Source organism: Mytilus galloprovincialis, chromosome 9 (assembly GCF_965363235.1).
Source record: "Mytilus galloprovincialis chromosome 9, xbMytGall1.hap1.1, whole genome shotgun sequence".
Lineage (NCBI taxonomy): Eukaryota > Metazoa > Mollusca > Bivalvia > Mytilida > Mytilidae > Mytilus > Mytilus galloprovincialis.
The window spans coordinates 70,724,489-70,745,511 of record NC_134846.1 but is presented as its reverse complement, the minus strand read 5'-3'; the positions used below and the strand labels follow the sequence as shown (position 1 = coordinate 70,745,511).

General features: G+C 31.9%; 1 protein-coding gene across 1 annotated transcript in view; it reads right to left on the bottom strand.

Annotated features, from left to right (window-relative positions):
• Positions 1–21,023, bottom strand: part of LOC143045804 (uncharacterized) — a 99,175-nt gene that overhangs the window by 75,580 nt on the left and 2,572 nt on the right. The window contains exons 2-6 of the mRNA XM_076218576.1: positions 16,169–16,332; positions 7,386–7,543; positions 6,402–6,470; positions 5,219–5,379; positions 3,236–3,340 (exon numbers count right to left, since the gene is read on the bottom strand). Coding sequence (XP_076074691.1) covers positions 3,236–3,340; positions 5,219–5,379; positions 6,402–6,470; positions 7,386–7,543; positions 16,169–16,332 — 657 coding nt within the window. The remainder of the gene's footprint in view (positions 1–3,235; positions 3,341–5,218; positions 5,380–6,401; positions 6,471–7,385; positions 7,544–16,168; positions 16,333–21,023) is intronic.

Below are 21,023 nucleotides of genomic sequence, written 5' to 3'. Positions count from 1 at the left end.
AAGCCAAAAACTGCATTTTACCCCTATGTCCTATATCTAGCCATGGCAGCCATCTTGGTTGGATGGCCGGGTCACCGGACACATTTTTTAAACTACATACCCCAAAGATGATTGTGGCCAAGTTTGGATTAATTTAGTCCAGTAGTTTCAGAGGAGAAGATTTTTGTAAAAGATCACTAAGATTTACGAAAAATGGTTAAAAATTGACTATAAAGGGCAATAACTCCTTAAGGGGTCAACTGACCATTTCGGTCATGTTGACTTATTTGTAAATCTTACTTTGCTGAACATTATTGCTGTTTACAGTTTATCTCTATCTATAATAATATTCAAGATAATAACCAAAAACAGCAAAATTTCCATAAAATTACCAATTCAGGGGCAGCAACCCATCAACGGGTTGTCCGATTCATCTGAAAATTTCTGGGCAGATAGATCTTGACCTGATAAACAATTTTACCCCATGTCAGATTTGCTCTAAATGCTTTGATTTTTGAGTTATAAGCCAAAAACTGCATTTTACCCCTATGTCCTATATTTAGCCGTGGCAGCCATCTTGGTTGGATGGCCGGGTCACCGGACACATTTTTTAAACTTCATACCCCAAAGATGATTGTGGCCAAGTTTGGATTAATTTAGCCCAGTTGTTTCAGAGGAGAAGATTTTTGTAAAAGATTACTAAGATTTACGAAAAATGGTTAAAAATTGACTATAAAGGGCAATAACTCCTTAAGGGGTCAACTGACCATTTCGGTCATGTTGACTTATTTGTAAATCTTACTTTGCTGAACATTATTGCTGTTTACAGTTTATCTCTATCTATAATAATATTCAAGATAATAACCAAAAACAGCAAAATTTCCATAAAATTACCAATTCAGGGGCAGCAACCCATCAACGGGTTGTCCGATTCATCTGAAAATTTCTGGGCAGATAGATCTTGACCTGATAAACAATTTTACCCCATGTCAGATTTGCTCTAAATGCTTTGGTTTTTAAGTTATAAGCCAAAAACTGCATTTTACCCCTATGTTCTTTTTTTAGCCATGGCGGCCATCTTGGTTGGTTGGCGGGGTCACCGGACACATTTTTTAAACTAGATACCCCAATGATGATTGTGGCCAAGTTTGATTAAATTTGGCTTAGTAGTTTCAGAGGAGAAGATTTTTGTAAAAGTTAACGACGACGGACGCAGGACGACGACGGACGCAGGACGACGACGGACGCAGGACGACGGACGCCGGACGCAAAGTGATGGGAAAAGCTCACTTGGCCCTTCGGGCCAGGTGAGCTAAAAATGAAACAATAGGTTGTCTTCATATCAAATTGTTTTCATTGAAAGTGTCTTGCAAGAATCAAGTTCGTTTCACTCTGATGTTTTAGTTTTCAGAGTTGATGGTCAATTGTTTGTACTTCTGTGTCCCGGGTTTGTCCTTGTATCTTATAAAATGATAGCTTCAAACTTTATCTATTTAATAAACCACAAAAGTTCACTTACATACATACATGGACATTGTGTCACTGGTTATGACCCATTATCATAATTGATATCTGAATTATTTTGACTTCAATTAAATATGCTAGTAGCTTTATTTAGAGTTTTCTGTTTACCTTCTGACCTCCTCCAGACTTTATATGTATTTCAAGGTGCTGTTTATGGAAGTTTGAAATATGGATGAAATAAAGTTACTGGTTAAAAACTATGTAAAATTTTAATAGAAGTGTAATCAAATTGTTAACATAAACAAGTACTTAAATCATAGATTTTACATGTCCAGTCCAAATACATACAAAAATTTGCTTATTTTAAACAAATTATTTGTCCAACTTTTAATTTAGTATCTGCTAATTAGATAAGTTTCTACATGTCTGATTAATCTCTTATCATATATATTGTCCTACAGCTATACTCAATTGGTAATTGCAATAAAAACAAACCTTGATTGGTTTCTTACACTTCATTTCAAAGTTGACAAAAATCAAAATATTAACAAAAGATTATATCAGGGTTAAAGAAAAGTATTAATTAAATATAACAGTTATTATCAAAAATAAAGATGTACATCCTTAAATTGTGATTGTATGTACAATACCTTTAACTAATTATATAAGGCCAGAGACATAATTAAATAATATGTCTCTTCTTAGGCTAATGATGATTTTTCAATACTGTAACACTTTATTTTTTACAGAAGTATACAAATCAACTAACATGATTTATAAAGTAAACCCAACTATTTAAACATTTTAAATATCTATTAAATAAGAATAACGAAAAGGTTCATTTATTGACCATATATACAGTTTAAGATTTTTTCATTGTAATCAGAATGTAATCAAAAAGTAATCAGGATTACAGGGTATTTTGAAAAGTAATTGATTAAATTAAATTACATGTAATCAGATTTTTGGCTGATTAATGATTACAATGATTACTTGGAAAATTGTAATCAATTACAGCTGATTAACGATTACAATTACAATTACCCCAAGTCTGCTTCACACTTGAATACATAGTTCAGCCTTATAAAAATCACCATGCAAAATATGCAATATTCGTTTCACAATCTCATGTATGTTCATTTGAATCTTGCTTGTGTTCTTGATCATATTTTATTAAGCCGATGTTAAATAAATAATGATATAAACAAGAGTGCATAAACTAAAATAAAATGTCTTGCCTGCACCAGTAGTTATGATTGAATTTTATGTTGAAAGTCTTAATGATCAAGGTCAAACTTCCTACAGTTACACATTTACTTAACATTTTCAATGATCCATGAAATTTAAAGTCACATCAGATCAATCTTGCCTGATGTAACAACCATTCTACAGTTGATAGTATCTGAGAAACAGTCCAAACCAAGATAATCAAAATTTACAATTTTCAAACCTTTACCCTTTAGTCAGCATATATGATATATCTACCATTGTGTAAACTGTTTGAGGCTTTGACTGACCGAAAAAAAAAAATTTTTCTACTATATTTTCAACTGAAAAATCTGAAAATTTCTGTCTGACCCAATGACTTTTTGTCAGACAGAGTTTGGGATACACTGGTATACATGTATTTGACTCTTTCATACTGAAGTATAATCTGCCATCATGTATATAATGGTTTACTTTTACAGATTGTGACTTGGATGGAGAGTTGTCTCATACCGCATCTTCTTATATTTATATGATTGACTCAGTATTAACTCACATTTCTATTTGAACTTGCTTTCATACTTACGGATAATCTGCCATCATGTATACCAGTGACTGAGGCAACTGTTCTATAATGTTTACATCTTCAACATAATGTTCAAATAAATCCATACATATTCTAACTTTCTTCCTAAAAAAAAATTATACCAATTTTTATATGTTTCTTGTAGTTGACAGCAGCAATTTTCTGAAGAAGTAGTATCTCTAAATCTTCAATTATACAAAATAAAAAAGAAAAAACATGTATTGACAACTTATGGCGGTAGTATAACAATACAAACTGTCTTTCTGAATTTTTCTGTATAAATAGGAGAATCCATGATATGTTAAATTTGGTGTTTATAAAAGTAAATAAATTAAACTGACCCAAAAATAGGTAGGAAGGTGCATAACAGACTTACATTTTTCTGCGAATTGTATCTTATATATTTTATTTTAAGCTATAACACAATTTGATTGAAATACAGATCATATGTTTCATAAACATGGGTTTGACAATGCTCTGTTCTACTTTCTGTTTTAAAGACCTTTCAGGATCCTCTAATTTTGTTATAATGGAACACACCGTTAAAAACTTAAAGGCTGAAATCCCATTGGCTGATGTAATAATTACCAACAGAAAGTAGAACAGAGTGTTGTCAGATCCAAGCAAGGACACAAGATCTGCATTGCAATTAGACTAAGCTGCATTCTAACATGACGTCCTTCAAACACTTTGAGAACACCCCTAGTAAATTATGTATATATTGTTTTGGCTGTTCTGATTGTACTCCCACGTCATATGTTTTTTTACCAATGAGCCACCTGACGTCTGAGTACGATGACATCAGAATATAAGCATTTTACTGGAAAATACACGCTTGTGAAACTCGAAAATCATCACAACAAGGAAACATAAATAAAATGTTAAAATGTGTTATAAACTATTTTTTTATACATATAAAGTGAAAGGACTTTCATTTGTGGGTATCAATTTTCGTGGTTTGAGCAATATTTACATGTTCTTGGGTTTTTAAATTCGTGGATTTCAGTTTTCTAAAAAAAAATGAAAAATAAACGCCATTAGAAAACAAAGGTTACAATTTGTCTGGATTGAAGGAAATTGCAAAGTACACAGATTAAAGACCATTAAAGGTATTAATTAGGCCATAAACATGTCACCTAAAGAAAACAGTTACATAAACAAATGTTATTAACATATTTAGAATTGTAAAATAGTTCTTATCAAACGCAAGTCCAGCAAGAAATTATTATTTCCCATACATACGAGAATTATGAACACTTTCTCATAGCATATCAATACCCGAAATCTGACTTTCATCGATCAAAAATATTTTTTTTTATGAGAATTAAAAGATCAAAAGTTGTACAGTTTAGGTTTTTTAAAAATTAAATAGGTATAATCCTGCCTGCAGTTGTAGTTCATATAGCGTTTGCCTTGTGACTACTATTATAGTATTTTCAGATTTGACGATATTCAATATATTCTCTAGATCATATCAGTAGTCCTACATGGGGATATTTCCATGTCTTGATTTGGACAATGGTTATTCTATTTCGTTGGACACTTAAATTCATGGAAAAAGTCATCCACGAAAACCACATAAATTGATTCCACACGAATAAAAGTACTTTCACAGTAAGTAAACTTATCATTTAAATTCATCTAAACCTATCTAATTACGTTATTGTAAATACGTTATATGTCAATTTAATAGTGCGTTCATTTATGGGAACAGCAAACATTTGCCTTCACCTAGAGCGCTTCGATCCAAAAGAATTGCCGTATTTTTCCTATTAGAATCGAAATAATTCATGGGGGCTTGAATTATACTTATTTTACCACGGGTTGGCCCTTTATGCAGATAATTTATCTGTTGCTCGTGGTAAAATATTAGTATAAAGGGCCAACCCGTGGTAAAATCAGTTTAAACTCAAGCCCCATGAATTATTTCTTAAACATCACTCCCAACAGGCAACACAAGTTATTTCATTTTTTTATACTTACGCAAAATTATGAGTATGTGTGTTCCTCCTACCAACTTTATCATAATATTTTCTTCTGTCATTAGTTGACATCAAAAATCCACTTATTTTCAAATTATATAAATAAAAGTCTACTAATCTTTTCTGGGCATCATTTAAATTATCACTATTTGCATTCACTTCCTACAAAGAGAGTACAAATGAACAATAACAATAATTATAACTATAAACAATTAGAAATGCTGCAAATCCACAATTAATCACAATATATATTTCATTCAAAGATAATGGCATTTTTTTTTTAATAGTTGAGCATTTGGATTGACAGGTTTTATCGACTTCCCCTTCTTCAATTTACAATGGAGATTAGCTTATTTTTTCACATTTTTTGGAGCTACATAACTTATATTTCATAGCTTTGTACAATAACAAATTCACTATAAGAAATAACTCATATATTTGCAGAAAAATAACACTCTAAAAATTAGAAATTTATTATTGCTATCTAGATAATCTACATTGAAATTTATAACTTTTCAGAAGGGGGAAACAACAAAATTTTCATGAAACAGTAACTACTTTTATAAACATTAGTGTGAAACCAATTCAAGTGGAATTCCGTGTTAGAGAAACTACAATATATTATATATATAAATATTCAACCAAATTAGGCTTCTGAATTCTTTGACAGAAGTGAATCCTGAAGGTCAATACCTGAACAAACTTCTTCACAACCAAATTAATTTCATGAATAAATATATGGGACTGTGTCCATGGTACACAGATGATGACCTGCTTGCAGATAAGATTATAAAGGGGCACAACTCAAGAAGGGTAAAAGTGAGGCCACTCAATTCAAACTAGATCTATGTTTTGTGGTAATAAGCATTGCATATAGGTTTCATAACATTTGTTTGAGGCAAACTAAAGTTAGAGAAGGGAAACAAATTTTTACTATTGTAAAGAGCCATAACTCTTGAATGGTAAAAGTGATGCTTCACAAATTCAAACTTGATCTGTGTTTTGTGGTAATAAGCATTGTGTATAAGTTTCATAACATTTAATTGAGGCAAACTAAAGTTAGAGAACTGAAACCAATTTAAGATGTACGAACGCACAGATGGACAAGGGTAAATCTTAATGCCCACTCCACTATGGAAGGGGCACAAAAATCAAATCCTTGGTTGTATCAAAAACAATTGTACCTGTACAGCTTTCACTAAACTGGTAGATATAAATCTCTCATGTAACGCCTTTATATACTGCCTTTCTAACTGTAAAATATAAATATAAAAATCTCTATTATGCAATCTCTCCTTCCATCTTTCAGACTCTTAAAGATAATCTCTTCATTTCAAGTCATATTTATCTTTTAACTGTAAGAGATAAATTTTTCATGTAAATTCTTGTTTATTTGTCTATATCTGTTAACTGTGAAAAAATAATCTCTCACGTAATTATTGTTCTGTTTTCATTACTGTTTACTTTAAATTTCTTATGGTCACCATCTATTTTTGTATCATCTATAATTTCAAGCAGCTTTGTTTTAGCAAATATTTGATAAGTTTTTACTATGTTTTTGTGCAATTTTTTGTGTAGTTGGTGTTAGTTTCTAAATTGAACCAGTCAGATTAATAGCTATTGTTTTCAGATTTGTCCTGTAACTTTAACCCATTTAACCCTCATAACTATCATAACATCACAATCACAAGATAAGAAAGATGTATTGTCCCAAAGCCAATCATTACACGAGAGGACTCTTGAAAGTCACTTCTGTAGGCAAGTATAAGACTAAAAATCTTACTCAGTTGAATACAAATTATTTTTCTGGTTTGCTGCACTGCAGAGTAATAGTGAGAAGTAAACAGAAAACATTGTGTACAAACACTTCAAGCATGATAATCAAGTTTGATTATAAGTATGTTGGAAAGCAAAATACCATGAATAATTTATATTTCTATATATAAAACCAAATATTATTATTAAATAAACTGTGATTAAAAACCGCTAATCATTGTTTTTCATTAATCATCATTCAAATGAAGCAGAAATTCTGTCTGACAAGGGAAATAACCTGCTTTAATTTATATTAAGAGTGAATTTCATGAATCAGGAAATGAGTTTCTGGAATTGGCTTTACCAGTAACCAAACATGACATAATAATTGTTATCTCCCCTGTTTATCTTACTCTGTTGTGGGCTCTTTTAAATCCTTCCTCTGTATGAGTAAGGGCATCAAAGATAGCACTACTGCATTGTCTACTGGTAAACCATGTAAACTGTAAGGGTACCAATATTTCTTCAATACGGTTAAACACAGACTCAAACGTCTTCTGGTAGTGTACATCTGAAAATTAAACATTTCTTTTAAAAACATCTTTTACATTGTTAATACAATATCTTCATAAACATTACACCATGTGTAAAACTTAAAAATAAATGAGGAATATGTCCATTGGACAAAGATGATGCCCCTGCTTGCATATCATATAAAGTTATAAAGGGACAGCTGGAGAACGGTAAAAGTGACGTCAGCCTAATTTTTCATTGATCTGAGTTATTATTAGTAATAACTATTGTGTGTAAGTTTCATAACATGGTAGAAACAAACTTCAGTAAGAGAACAGAAACGAAAATTCAGCAATTTTTCCATTAGTAAAGGGGAATAACTCTAGAACAGTTAAAGTGACAGCAATAAAATTCAAACATGATCTGTATTTTGTGGTAATAAGCATTGTGTATAAGTTTCGTATTAATTGGCCGAGGCTAACTTCAGTTAAATAACAGAAACCTGTAAAGGTGCATAACTCTAGAACAGTTAAAGTGACACAACCAAAATGCACACTTGATCAAGATTTTGTGGTAATAAGCATTGTGTATAAGTTTCATAATATTTGGTTGAGGCAAATTGAAGTAAGAGAACGGAAACAAAAATTCAGCAATTTTTTCGTTTGTGAAGGGGGATAACTCTAGAACGGTTTAAGTAAAGCCACCAAAATCCAAGCTTGATCATGTTGATCTGCATTGTTAAACAGCAATATGTGCAATAAAGAATCAATTAGAGTGTTAAAAAAAATGTGTCTGTGTTTTATGGTTATTAGCATTGCGTATAAGTTTCATAACATTTGGTTGAGACAAACTAAAGTTAGAGAATGGAAACCAACTTTGGGATGTACAAATTGACAAAGGTAAGACTTAAAATGCCCCCCTGGCATAAAAATATCCAACTGCTGTGTGATTATTTTTAATTGTTTCTTATTAACTACATATGTATTCATGTGACATTTGAAAATCTTTTATTGCTTAAGATATGTTCAGTGAATGGAAAACTTCACATTTCTAGGTTTCAACAATCTATTCTGCATGTGGTGTCAATCAAAAACAGATATAGAAACATTTCAAAGAAAAATATATTTACATATTTATACTTTTTACAACCTTGAGTTAAAAAACCAGAAAATAAACTTTAAATGTATTGACAAAAATAAATAAAGTTATGTGAAAATAAGAAGATTACTGCCTATAAAACAATTTGCCACCAGAGACTAAATGACGTAAAAGTTAATAGGTTACTGTATGGCCTTCAACAAAGAGCACACCCCATACAGCATACATTGTAGTCAGCAGGATTTCATATGTCAAGGCTGTGTGACATTTTCAGCAAGCACTTTACTGTGTGAGCTTGACACCTTTATTTTAGTAGCAAATTGATTAAAAGTAAAAAGTACTTAAATCTTACATTTTATTATAAAAAATTCCTATAATATCAATCTGTTGTCCTAGCCCGTAAATAATTGTTTACTCCAAAAAACAATGAAAATTTGCATTTGCATGTAATAATTTTGTATCAAATATAAAAAAGGCTAACTTAACTAGCACTATCGAAAACTTGAGAAGAACTTCATATTTTGACCAATATTATTGTTTCTATCCCTTTATTGTTATTCTAATTTTTTTTAAACCATTGATGAACCAGATGCTCCGCAGGGCGCAGCTTTATACGACTGCAGAGGTCGAACCCTGAACAGTTGGGGCAAGTATGGACACAACATTTAAGCTTGATACAGCTCTGAATTTGGATTGTGATTAAATAGTTGACACAACATAGGTTTCTGACACAGAATGAATGTGGTCTAAGAACTTAAACTTAAAAACTTAAAAATTTTAAATTGGACATTTATCTTTTATGGTCCAATATCCAAAATCTAAATATATGGTTAGATTCAGCATATCATAGAACCCCAAGAATTCAATTTTTGATGAAATCAAAAAATGTTCAATTTTAGACCCTTTAGACCTCAATGTGGACCAATTTGATAACCGGGCCCAAATATTAAAAATCTAAATACATGGTTAGATTCAGCATATTGAAGAACCCAATACATGTATATTCAATTTTTGTTGAAATCAAACAAAGTTTAATTTTGGACCCTGATTTGAACCAACTGGAAAACTGGGCCCATAATCAAAAATCTAAGGACATGTTTAGATTCAGCATATCAAAGAACCCCAAGAATTCAATTTTTGTTAAAATCAAACTACTTTAAATTTTGGACCCTTTGGATCTTAATGTAGACCAATTTGAAAACAGGACCAAAAATTAAGAATCTAAATACACGGTTAGATTTGGCATATCAAAGACCCCCAATAATTCATTTTTTGATGAAATCAAACAAAGTTTAATTTTGGACCCTTTTGGCCCCTAATTCCTAAACTGTGGGGACCAAAACTCCCAAAATCAATCCCAACCTTTCATTTTGTGGTCATAAACCCTGTGTTAAAATTTCATAGATTTTTATTTACTTATACTAAAGTTACTGTGCAAAAACCAAGAAATATGCTTATTTGGGACCTTTTTTAGGCCTCTAATTCCTAAACTGTTGGGACCAAAACTCCCAAAATCAATCCCAACCTTCCTTTTATGGTCATAAACCTTGTTTTTAAATATCATAGATTTCTATTTACTTATACTAAAGTTATAGTGCGAAAACCAAATGTCTTCGGACCACAACAACAACGACATACCAATCTTCGACCAAAAAATTTTCATTTTTTGGGGTCGTATAAAAATTGCATTCCTTTCAATTCTATTATCGATTAATGATACCAAGAATCATAAAAAGTCTCGAATTTTTGAGACAAACTTAAAAATTTTGATAAATATGTAATCAGAATAAAATTTAGAATGGAATGGAGAATGTGTCAAAATGACAACCCCACCAAAGATCAGAAGACAGTCAAAGGCCCCCAGTGGGTCTTCATTACGCAGCCAGAAAATCCCAAACATCTAGATAGGAATGGTAATGGCTATTTTTAAAAGATCAATTCCATGTTGCCATTTAAGTTGGTATATTGGCATAGAAAATAGATATGTAGTCTTGAGTTGAAAGGTCAAACAAAGCAGTTGATAAATTTGGCTTCATGCCTTTTATCCAAAATTAAAGTAACTCTATTGTTAATATGATATTGTTCTTAGTCTTTTAATCAGGGATTTTTTTTTTAAAACATTACTTTTCAACAAAACAGTGTTTTATCAAAATATGGTAATTTTAAGCAAACATTTTTCTCTCACAAAATTACAAATTTTTAACCCTAAACTGTGTACCATTATACGAAACTGACATCAAATTGGGTATGTTATATTAAACATTAGTTGACCATGCAGTTTGGCATACTTGCCTTATAGTCACGTATTGGACACTTGTGTTTTATACTTGGATTTAGACAGTTGTATTGAATTGATATTAGACATGCTGTTTTAATATGTCTCATGAACTTAGGATGTGATTTAATTGTGATTGATAACTTTACTGAATGCTGATTAATAAACATTATATATTGAACTTAGTATATTTTAGATGCAAGAATGTTAAAATGTGTTTTTGAATAATTGTTATAATTCAGTATTATTTAAGATATTTAGCACTAGCTTAAGAAATAATTTACTTGGTAAATAGTTGATATAAATCTTCACAATTTTAGATAAGTGTAAAGCAAATTATTATGTAATCCCCTGAGGCCTAAATAACAATAGAGAATTAAGGATTAGAGAAGTGTTATATATACAAAAGGGATTTCTTACTTTTTAAGATTTTAGGTTATGTCACAAAGACTTGAAATCGAGATAGTAAATGAATATAAATATCTTGGAATTATTTTTTCAAAAAGTGGCTCTTTTTTGAAAACAAGAAAATATTTATATGGAAAAGCTACAAAAGCAATGTATGGATTGTTACAAAAATGTAGAAAGAACAATTTGTCTATTGAATGTCAATTAGATATGTTTGACAAAACTATTTTACCGATACTTTTGTATGGATGTGAAATTTGGGGGTTTGAAAATTTAGAGTTACTCGAAAAAGTACATTTGTGATTTTGCAAACTTATATTACATTTGAAACAATCTACTCCAAATTTTATGATTTACGGAGAGCTGGGAAGATATCCCATTTCATTTCACGCAAGAGTTCGTATGGTAAAGTTTTGGTGTCGTCTTTTACATGGAGAAGAATGTAAAGTCTCTTCACTTTTATATAAGCTATTATTCGTCTATTCTAATAATTATGGTTTGGAGAGTAAATGGTTATGTTTTATAAAAAAGCACACTAGACAATTGTGGAATGTCAAATATTTGGAATCAGCAGGGTACTTTTTCTGCTCTGTGGATTTCTAAATGTGTAGAACAAAAACTGAAGGACCAATTTATACAGGAATGGTATGAAAATATGAATTCTACCTCAAAAGGTATATGTTATAGAATATTTAAAAAAGAATTTAAATTTGAAAAATATCTATCTATTTTACCATTGAATTGTATGAATATGTTTTGTAAATTTAGATGTGGTAGCCATCGTCTACCAGTTGAGACAGGGAGATGGCACAATCTGTCGAGAAATCATAGATTGTGTCGTATCTGTGGCTCGGCTGAAATTGGTGACGAGTATCATTATATTTTGTCTTGTAAATCTTTCGTTAATGAAAGACAAAAATATTTACCGAAATTTTGTTGGAAAAATCCAAACACCTTGAAATTATGTAATCTGTTTTCCTCAAATAATATTACTGTTTTAGAAAAATTATGTCGATATATTAAAGCTGTTAATGTGAAAGTCTCTCCTCCTGGTTAACGTATATCATTTTCCTCATACATGCACTGTATATTATATTGTTGTATATACTTATTGTCTCTATAACTATGTCATTAGTTGATGAGAATAAAATTCATTCATTCAGTGATATTTGGGAATATAGATAAATAAGCATTATTATGTAAATTAGCTATTTGAGTATTAATGTTATGTAAATTGAATAATGAAACAACATATATTAGTTGACCATGCAGTTTGGCATACTTGCCTTATAGTCACGTATTGGACACTTGTGTTTTATACTTGGATTTAGACAGTTGTATTGAATTGATATTAGACATGTTGTTTTAATATGTCTCATGAACTTATGATGTGATTTAATTGTGATTGATAACTTTACTGAATGCTGATTAATAAACATTATATATTGAACTTTGAATCTGTGTTACGTTGACATGTATTCATATGAAAGCTACCAGCTAGTTCCCCCAACCTAGCAAGATGAGTAACCAGGTCAGGAACGAGCATAGTACTGGCCTTGGTTATATAACTCCTAAGCCAATAAAGATTTAAAGGACAATTCCTAAACTTGTTATTAAAAAACGTCACAAAAAACTGGGTGTTAATTACCATTTTTATCAAATTCCTGCAGGTGGAATTGTTCTTCCACAAAATATCTTAACATTTGTGATTTCAAGTTTTCTTTTTATCAATTTATGATTTTTTTTTAAAAACATTTCCTGATTATTTGAACTTGTTTAATACAAATCCAAGGTTGTTAGCTTAAAGTAATATGCAATACTAGAAATAGAAATGTGGCATAAAAAAAACAAAACATCAAAACCAAACAGTAAAAGTGGCATCAATACCAAATACAAAATGTATCAAAATGAAACAATATATCCCTGATATTATTTTACAATTTCAAAGGAGGTTTGGTAAGGTCACTTTTTTAGCCAGTTTATATATGTGTCACTCTTTTGTTAATCTGATAATGAAATGTAGATGTTGAAATTATAATAGCAATATTTTAACATGTAAGTATATATGCAAAATTGTCAGTCAATAGATTATGACGGAGGGGTTGGAACTAAATAATCTCCGTGGAAATGAGAGGTACTAATGTTAATACACCTGCATTCAAAATATCATTGCATTCTTCATGCAATTCCTCATAAACTGACCAAACCACAAACAAATACACATAAAATAAGCAAAAGTTTTTTTAAAGTCAGTATACCACAAAAGTGGCAGAAAATATCTCCATGGAAATGAGATATGCCAATGCTTATACAAATGCATCCAAAATATTATCGACCTGCCATGAATGGTCTCCATAAACTGACCTTATAACAAACTAATACATTGTTGACACTTTGGCGGCCACCCTTTACCTATGTGTCACTTTTTGACTCCGTCAAGACTAGACAAAAATAATAAAATATGTCAAGATATAGAATTGTAAGAGAAGAGGACAATGTCCAACAACCAGAAGTTGATATCAGAACATCAAAAAGAAAGTAATAAGCAAGATTTAGATGGTCAACTAACAGAAAATGACATGTCTCAGTTCGATGGTAGTGACAATACTTTAAAGGTTATCTTTCTCCATTGTAGTCAACCATTGTGTAAATCATCAAGTGTATAGCAACCCTAAACCAGATCTAAACCAAAATCTTCATCAAAGAAACAGACTTCTTTGGCAACAAAGCTCCACCAAAAGAACTTTATTTAACACACATAGAAATCTACCAATCATGTCAAAAAATGACATCATACAAATGAAAACTCTCAAGCTGAAGATTATTCTGTTACATGAACGCTTCAAATTCAGACAATATCTCAGTAAAATGAAGTTTTTGAAAAAGGTGTCATTTCATCTTTGTTGATTATAGTATGCACTAGACTACAATACACACAAAACTTTGAGACATATTATCAATCCCATGACTTGTAAATTGTTCATTTTAGACATTTTATAACTTATATTGTGTTAATCCTCAAGTATATTTCTGGGTAAAGTCTTGAATTATATCTATGTATTTTGTCCAAATGTTTATGACACCATAGTGACCTTTGGACATTGAGTGTTCAGATTATATGAACCCGTAAATTTTTCAATAAAAGTACCACAATTAAAGAATTTAAAACAGGTTCAAACATGAATAATTTTCTTATTTTTGCAATTTCAAGCTCAAAATAACTATTCTTGACATCAAACCTCCTTTGCTGCATTTCTGTGTGCATACATATATTCATACTCTGAATTCAATAATCTAATGTTCTCAAAATGGCCTAATCATGCTAATAGGTTGCACTTCTGTAAATATAGAGAAATCAATTTCCCATAGAACTCCTTTTACAGCTAAAGCTGTGCAACTCTTACTATGAAGGTTGGTAAAAAAAACAACCTTAGAATGTAAAGTTTACATTCACTACTATCTTTTCCAAAGGTCAAAACTGGGTTGTGCAGCATATTTTCTAAATATATATGTAAGACTCAAATCGACGTTCGATCTATAATTGACGTCCAAACTCCAAATCTGATGTCACAATAAAATAACATTCCTAATTGACGGCCAAATTTTTGCCCGTCTAATCAACGTCTGTTTTGTTGCTCTTAAATCGATGTTCTTTTTACGGACTCGCTGTAATGATGTTAACATTTTACTTAAATAAAACAACTGTCATATATTCCTGATTCGTTAAAGGCATTTTTTAAATGCATATGGTAAGTGAACCTTTAATAAGCTCAAAAAGTCATTACAAAAGATCCAAATAATAATACTTTTAAACAATTCTTCTTTATTCTGCCAAATGTTTGAAACTTTATATCACCTCTAGATATCTTCAGATTTAATCTTTATATGTAGGTTGCTGTCTCATTGTCTTGTATTCACATGTCAATTTTTTACTAGTATAAGAATTTGAAAGAAATACCACAACGTAGCCCTATTTGAATTAACCATTTTTTCATCAATATTCCAATATGCATGTATATGTTTATGATGTAATATGATGTCAGTGTTTCATATTGTCATTTAAATTAATGTTTTGACCTTTTATTTTATTTTTCATTTAGTTGATTATTTTGGACAAGATGTTGCCTTCTTTCTTGTTCCTTTCTTTTTCTAGTATGCATCAACTTAAAATGATTTGTAAAGTATATGAAGATATATAAAAACAAATTAGTTTCTCTAAGCAGTTGAACTTCACACAAAGATTAAATGAGAAAGTAAATATAATAAAAATAACACTCATAACAAATAATTATATGTTATATATGACATTGGTGAGAGGAGTCTTCAATCGATTGGACGTCGTTCTGGAAATACACGTCACATTGGACGTCGATTAGAGGGTAAAAATATTGGACACTGATTTGAGACATAACTTTAAATTGGACGTTGATTTGAGAACAGACTTAGATTAGAGACTGGACGTTGATCTGAGTCTAACATACATGTATATGCATTGAACTACATAGCGCTTAAACTTATATTAAAAGTCTGAATTTTTGTATCACCCATCTTTCACTTTGGATCTTCCTCAGAACTCAATTTAGCTTCTTTCCATATGTGTTTATACTGGTTACATTTCAGAATTAAATGGCAGAGCAGAATAAAGATCATATCCAGTAGGCAAAAAAAAAAATTCTATACAAATTTAATTTCTTCCCAACAGAGGCATGGTGTATGAAACAACTGTATTTACAAAGTGCATCCCATAGCAAAATGGTACCTTTGTTATATGAAACAATATATTATAAATGTGGTGCTATAATTTAAAAAAACAAAAAAACAGTGCCATTCTAAACCTTGTCAGGCTTGTGATGTTATTTGAAAATCCTGGGGAAAACACTGAATCAAAACTCAATGACTAACCCTCTAACTGAGTTATATGTTTATCTAGTTGAACTTCAAAATCTATGGATCGTTTAGCACCAGCCCTTACAACTCCTTCATGGGTTATATTTGGAAAATCTGGAAATTCCTTCCATCTCATTACAGGATTGCTGTCCTCTGTATCTGGGGGCAGTTCAGGAAACCTGAAATATAACATGAGAATATCAATGACAATTCTAAGATGTTGGTCTCATATGGATTTGAGTTTTATATAACATGTATAAGGTATTGCTTTACACAATTTATGGTTACCATGATCTATCAGAGGTTTACTCAGCCTAGATGATACACCAGGATCTTTGACAATAATCTAGGCTGAACATTTTAGAAGTTGTTAGTGATTTACAAGGCATTAGGGTGTGGAAATATTCTTGTCACAGGTATAACACCAATATATGCCCCTGCATTGTCAATCATTTGGCATTTAAATGAATATATCTATTGCACAACTTAATTCCTGACCAGGGTTATACTGTGTTTCCACTGTCTGTATTACTCAGCTCTTTGTAAAATTGTATATATCTCGACTTTAAGATGTTGAATAATTTAATATGGCCTAAATAACTTTGACTAGGCTAAAGTGACCACCCAGATTTGATTCATTAACAAAACCCTGTAAAAATTTTAGTTTCATCATAGGGATTCTTGTTTTTGAAATGTTGACAAGAAATCCTGATTTTAAAATTTGCATGACAATTTCCGCTGAAATAGTTATAGGACAAATGTAGGACTAAGTTGTGTGATACATAAAATAAGTTAAATAGACACTGTTTCAGATCTATATGTGGAAAGTAAAATCCATAGGGATGACCATGAGGTCATAACTATATATAGTCATTCCCTTAAAGAATCAGAACTTCAAAATTTGACTGTGAAGCAAGTAAACATGGTAAAGAAGAAGCAAACAATTACTGTTCTGCTCATCATGCACATATTTTTTCAAGCTCTTTTTCCTAAACTTTTTAAAAACAGAATTCATGGGAAAAATTCAAAATTGAAAATAACCACATTTAAGAAATGCAGCTATAACATCTGTAAAGGAGCATTTAGTTAAAATTTCAATATCTCAAAAATAATAATATATGCTAATAAAATCAAAGTGCTGTAAGCACTGTAGGCAGTTAACCACAAGAGTGCACACACTAAAATGTCTCGTCTTCTTTACTAATCATTGATATTATGTTGCTAGTCCCAAGTATAAAGCTTTATTACAACTGTCACATAAACGTAACGTTAACCAAGACAGCTAAACAAAGACCAATGAACCATGAAAATGAGGTCAAGGTCAGATGAACCATGCCAGGCAGACATGTACAGCTAACAATGCTTCCATACAACAAATATAGTTGACCTATTACTTATAGTTTAAGAAAAATAGACCAAAACACAAAAACTTAACACTGTGCAATGAACCGTGAAATTGAAGTCATGGTCAAATAAAACCTGCGGGACTGACATATAGCTCATAATATATTTCCATACACCAAATATAGTTGACCTTTGGCATATAATATTAGATAAAAACTTAAAAACTTAACTTTGACCACTGAACCATGAAAATGAGGTCAAGGTCAGATGACATCTGCCCGCTAGACATGTACACCTTACAATCATTCCATACAACAAATATAGTAGACCTATTGCATAAAGTATGAGAAAAACAGACCAAAACACAAAAACTTAACTATAACCACTGAACCATGAAAATGAAGTCAAGGTCAGATGACACCTGCCAGTTGGACATGTACACATTACAGTCCTTCCATACACCAAATATACTAGCTCTATTGCTTACAGTATCTGAGATATGGACTTGACCACCAAAACTTAACCTTGTTCACTGATCCATGAAATGTGGTCGAGGTCAAGTGAAAACTATCTGACGGGCATAAGGACCTTGCAAGGTACGCACATACCAAATATAGTTATCCTATTACTTATAATAAGAGAGAATTCAACATTACAAAAATTTTTGAACTTTTTTTCAAGTGGTCACTGAACCATGAAAATGAGGTCAAGGACATTGGACATGTGACTGACGGAAATTTCGTAACATGAGGCATCTATATACAAAGTATGAAGCATCCAGGTCTTTCACCTTCTAAAATATAAACCTTTTAAGAAGTTAGCTAACGCAGCCGCCGCCGCCGGATCACTATCCCTATGTCGAGCTTTCTGCAACAAAAGTTGAAGGCTCGACAAAAAACCAAGACAAACATAATAATGAAAACTGTGGCAATGTTGCTTCAATTTTTTTTTAGAGATGTAAAAGAACAAACATTAAACATTCATATATAATTGTACATTTATGTTCATTTAATGAATTAATCATTAAGGCAAATAATTCATATTTTATCAAGGTTTTCAATAGCAACGTACAGTATATATCAAGTATATTTTTTTCATGGTCATGAGTCTCGAGTCAGAAGTGGTACAAACATAGGAGGATTTAGGCGGGGCCCAGAAGGCCCGGGCCCCCCCTTTTTGGGAAAACATTTGGTTGCTTATATAGGGAATCACTGAAGCGTGACTGGAGCGGGCCCCCTCTTAGGTCAGTCAGTGGGCCCCCACTTATGAAAATTTCTGGATCCGCCACTGACAAATTCGCAATGATTGCAGTTCTTCTAGTTGATCGTAATTGTTCGTATTAGTTGACTGTTAGTATTTCAAGTTGACTTTAGTACGAGCTTGTAAAAGTATGAATGGACTTGCTTCCCTGGAAAGAAAACTGAGTTTGTGTTCTACAGTACAAAAGTTATGAGACACAAATCAGACAAATGTTTACTACTACAGGGATCAATAGTGAGGTCTGACTGACCTGTTCATAGTAAATGTAAATGACTCCCACCTTCAACCCAAGTCCATGATGTCTAAGTTTGGAATAAAATGACAGGTGTTAGGTCTAGCAAAGTGATATGCATATGTGACGCCTATGAGATTGACCTTGTATGTCATTCAATCTTTTTGAAATGACAAACAGGAATGAATATGATTTAGGAGTTGGTATCTCAATCTTTTACAAGTTCTCAAAACACACACAAGAGGGTGTGAGTGACCCTAGGGACTACCCCTATTTTTCATTTGATTTTTTATATTGTCCCATACATGAATATATATGGTTTAGGGGTGGGGACCCCAATGACTTCCCCTATATTTCATTCGATTTGTTATATTGTCCAATACATGAATATATATGGTTGAGGTGTGGGGATCTCATCTGTTTCCAAGTTATCAAACAGGATTGGGGAGGGTGACCCTTAGGACTCTCCCTATATTTCATTTGATTTGTTCTTTTGTCCCATACATGAAAATATATGGTTTAATTTAAGGTTAGGATCTCAACTGTTTCCAAGTTCTCAAACAACAGGAGGGGTGGGGTGACCGCAGGGACTTCCCCTATATTTGATTTGATTTGTTTTTTAGTCCCATACATGAGTATATATGGTTACGTGATGAGGATCTCGACTGTTTCCAAGTTCTCAAACATGAGGGTGCACTGACCCTAGGGACTCCCCCTATAATTCATTTGATTTGTTATATTGTCCAATACATGAATATATATGGTTTATGGAGGGGATCTCAACCGTTTTCAAATTCTCAAACAGGAAGGGGTAGAGTGGCCCCACGAACTCCACCTATATTTCATATGATTTGTTATATTGTCCCATACATGGATATATATGGTTTAGGGGTGGGGATCTCGACCGTTTCCAAGTTCTCAAACAGGAGGGGTGGGATGACCCACAGGGACTTCTCCTATATTTCATTTGATTTATTATATTGTCCCATACATTAATATATATGGTTTAGGGGTGGGGATCTCAACTGTTTCAAAGTTCCCAAACAGGAGTGGTGGGGTGACCACAGGGATTCCCTGTATTTCATTTGATTGGTTATATTGTCCCATACATGAATAAATATGGTTGAGGGTTGAGGATCTCGACTGTTTCCAAGTTCTGAAGCAGGAGGTGGTGGGTGACCCTAGGGACTTCACCTATATTTCATTTGATTAGTAATATAGTCCCATACATGAATGTATATGGTTGAGAGGTGGGGATCTCATCCGTTTCAAAGTTATCAAACAGGAGGGGGTAGAGTGCCCCAAAGGACTCCACATACATAATTAACTTTCATTCAGGTATCATATAATCTAGTTGCACTATATGTGTAAAATGAGAAACTTCCAGCTATTTTAACTGACCCATCAAAATTGAGAAGAAAAAAAATACCCATTTAGTTATATGTTTACACTTTAAAAGCATCTTACTTGGTTTACCAACATTTATTACTGAATAAGAAAATTTATACTGTCACCAGGACCATATATATTGTTAGATATACTATTCCCAGCTGTCACAAAGACTGACATTGTATTGGATTTTGACATTAAAATTTGTCAAAAAGTACTTTTGAGTTTCCTATGGATACCTATGGATCTTCAGAACGCTGGCACTGTTGCACCATTACATTCTGCTCTACTTCATCATCATTGTATTTAATTGTACGTTTCTCACATTTTCAGTACAAAATATTTTCTGTTTTTTTCATTCTTTAACATATATCTTTTGGTTTTCAATTCTAGTGTTTATATTTATTTACCATGCAAAGATGTATTTTGTCATCTGTCTGATTTTTTTAAAAGTTCAAAGATCGCCAAAACCGGGAATTACCCATACATTGCCATATCCGCTCCCGGAATCGGATCTGATATTAGAATTTTCATCTCATGTCAGCCATTTTGTTTTCCATGTTGTTTTTGTCAGATACGATTTTACTCGAATTTACACATTATTTGTCGGCGATTTTCTGTATAAAGCTAGCGGTTGAACAAAAT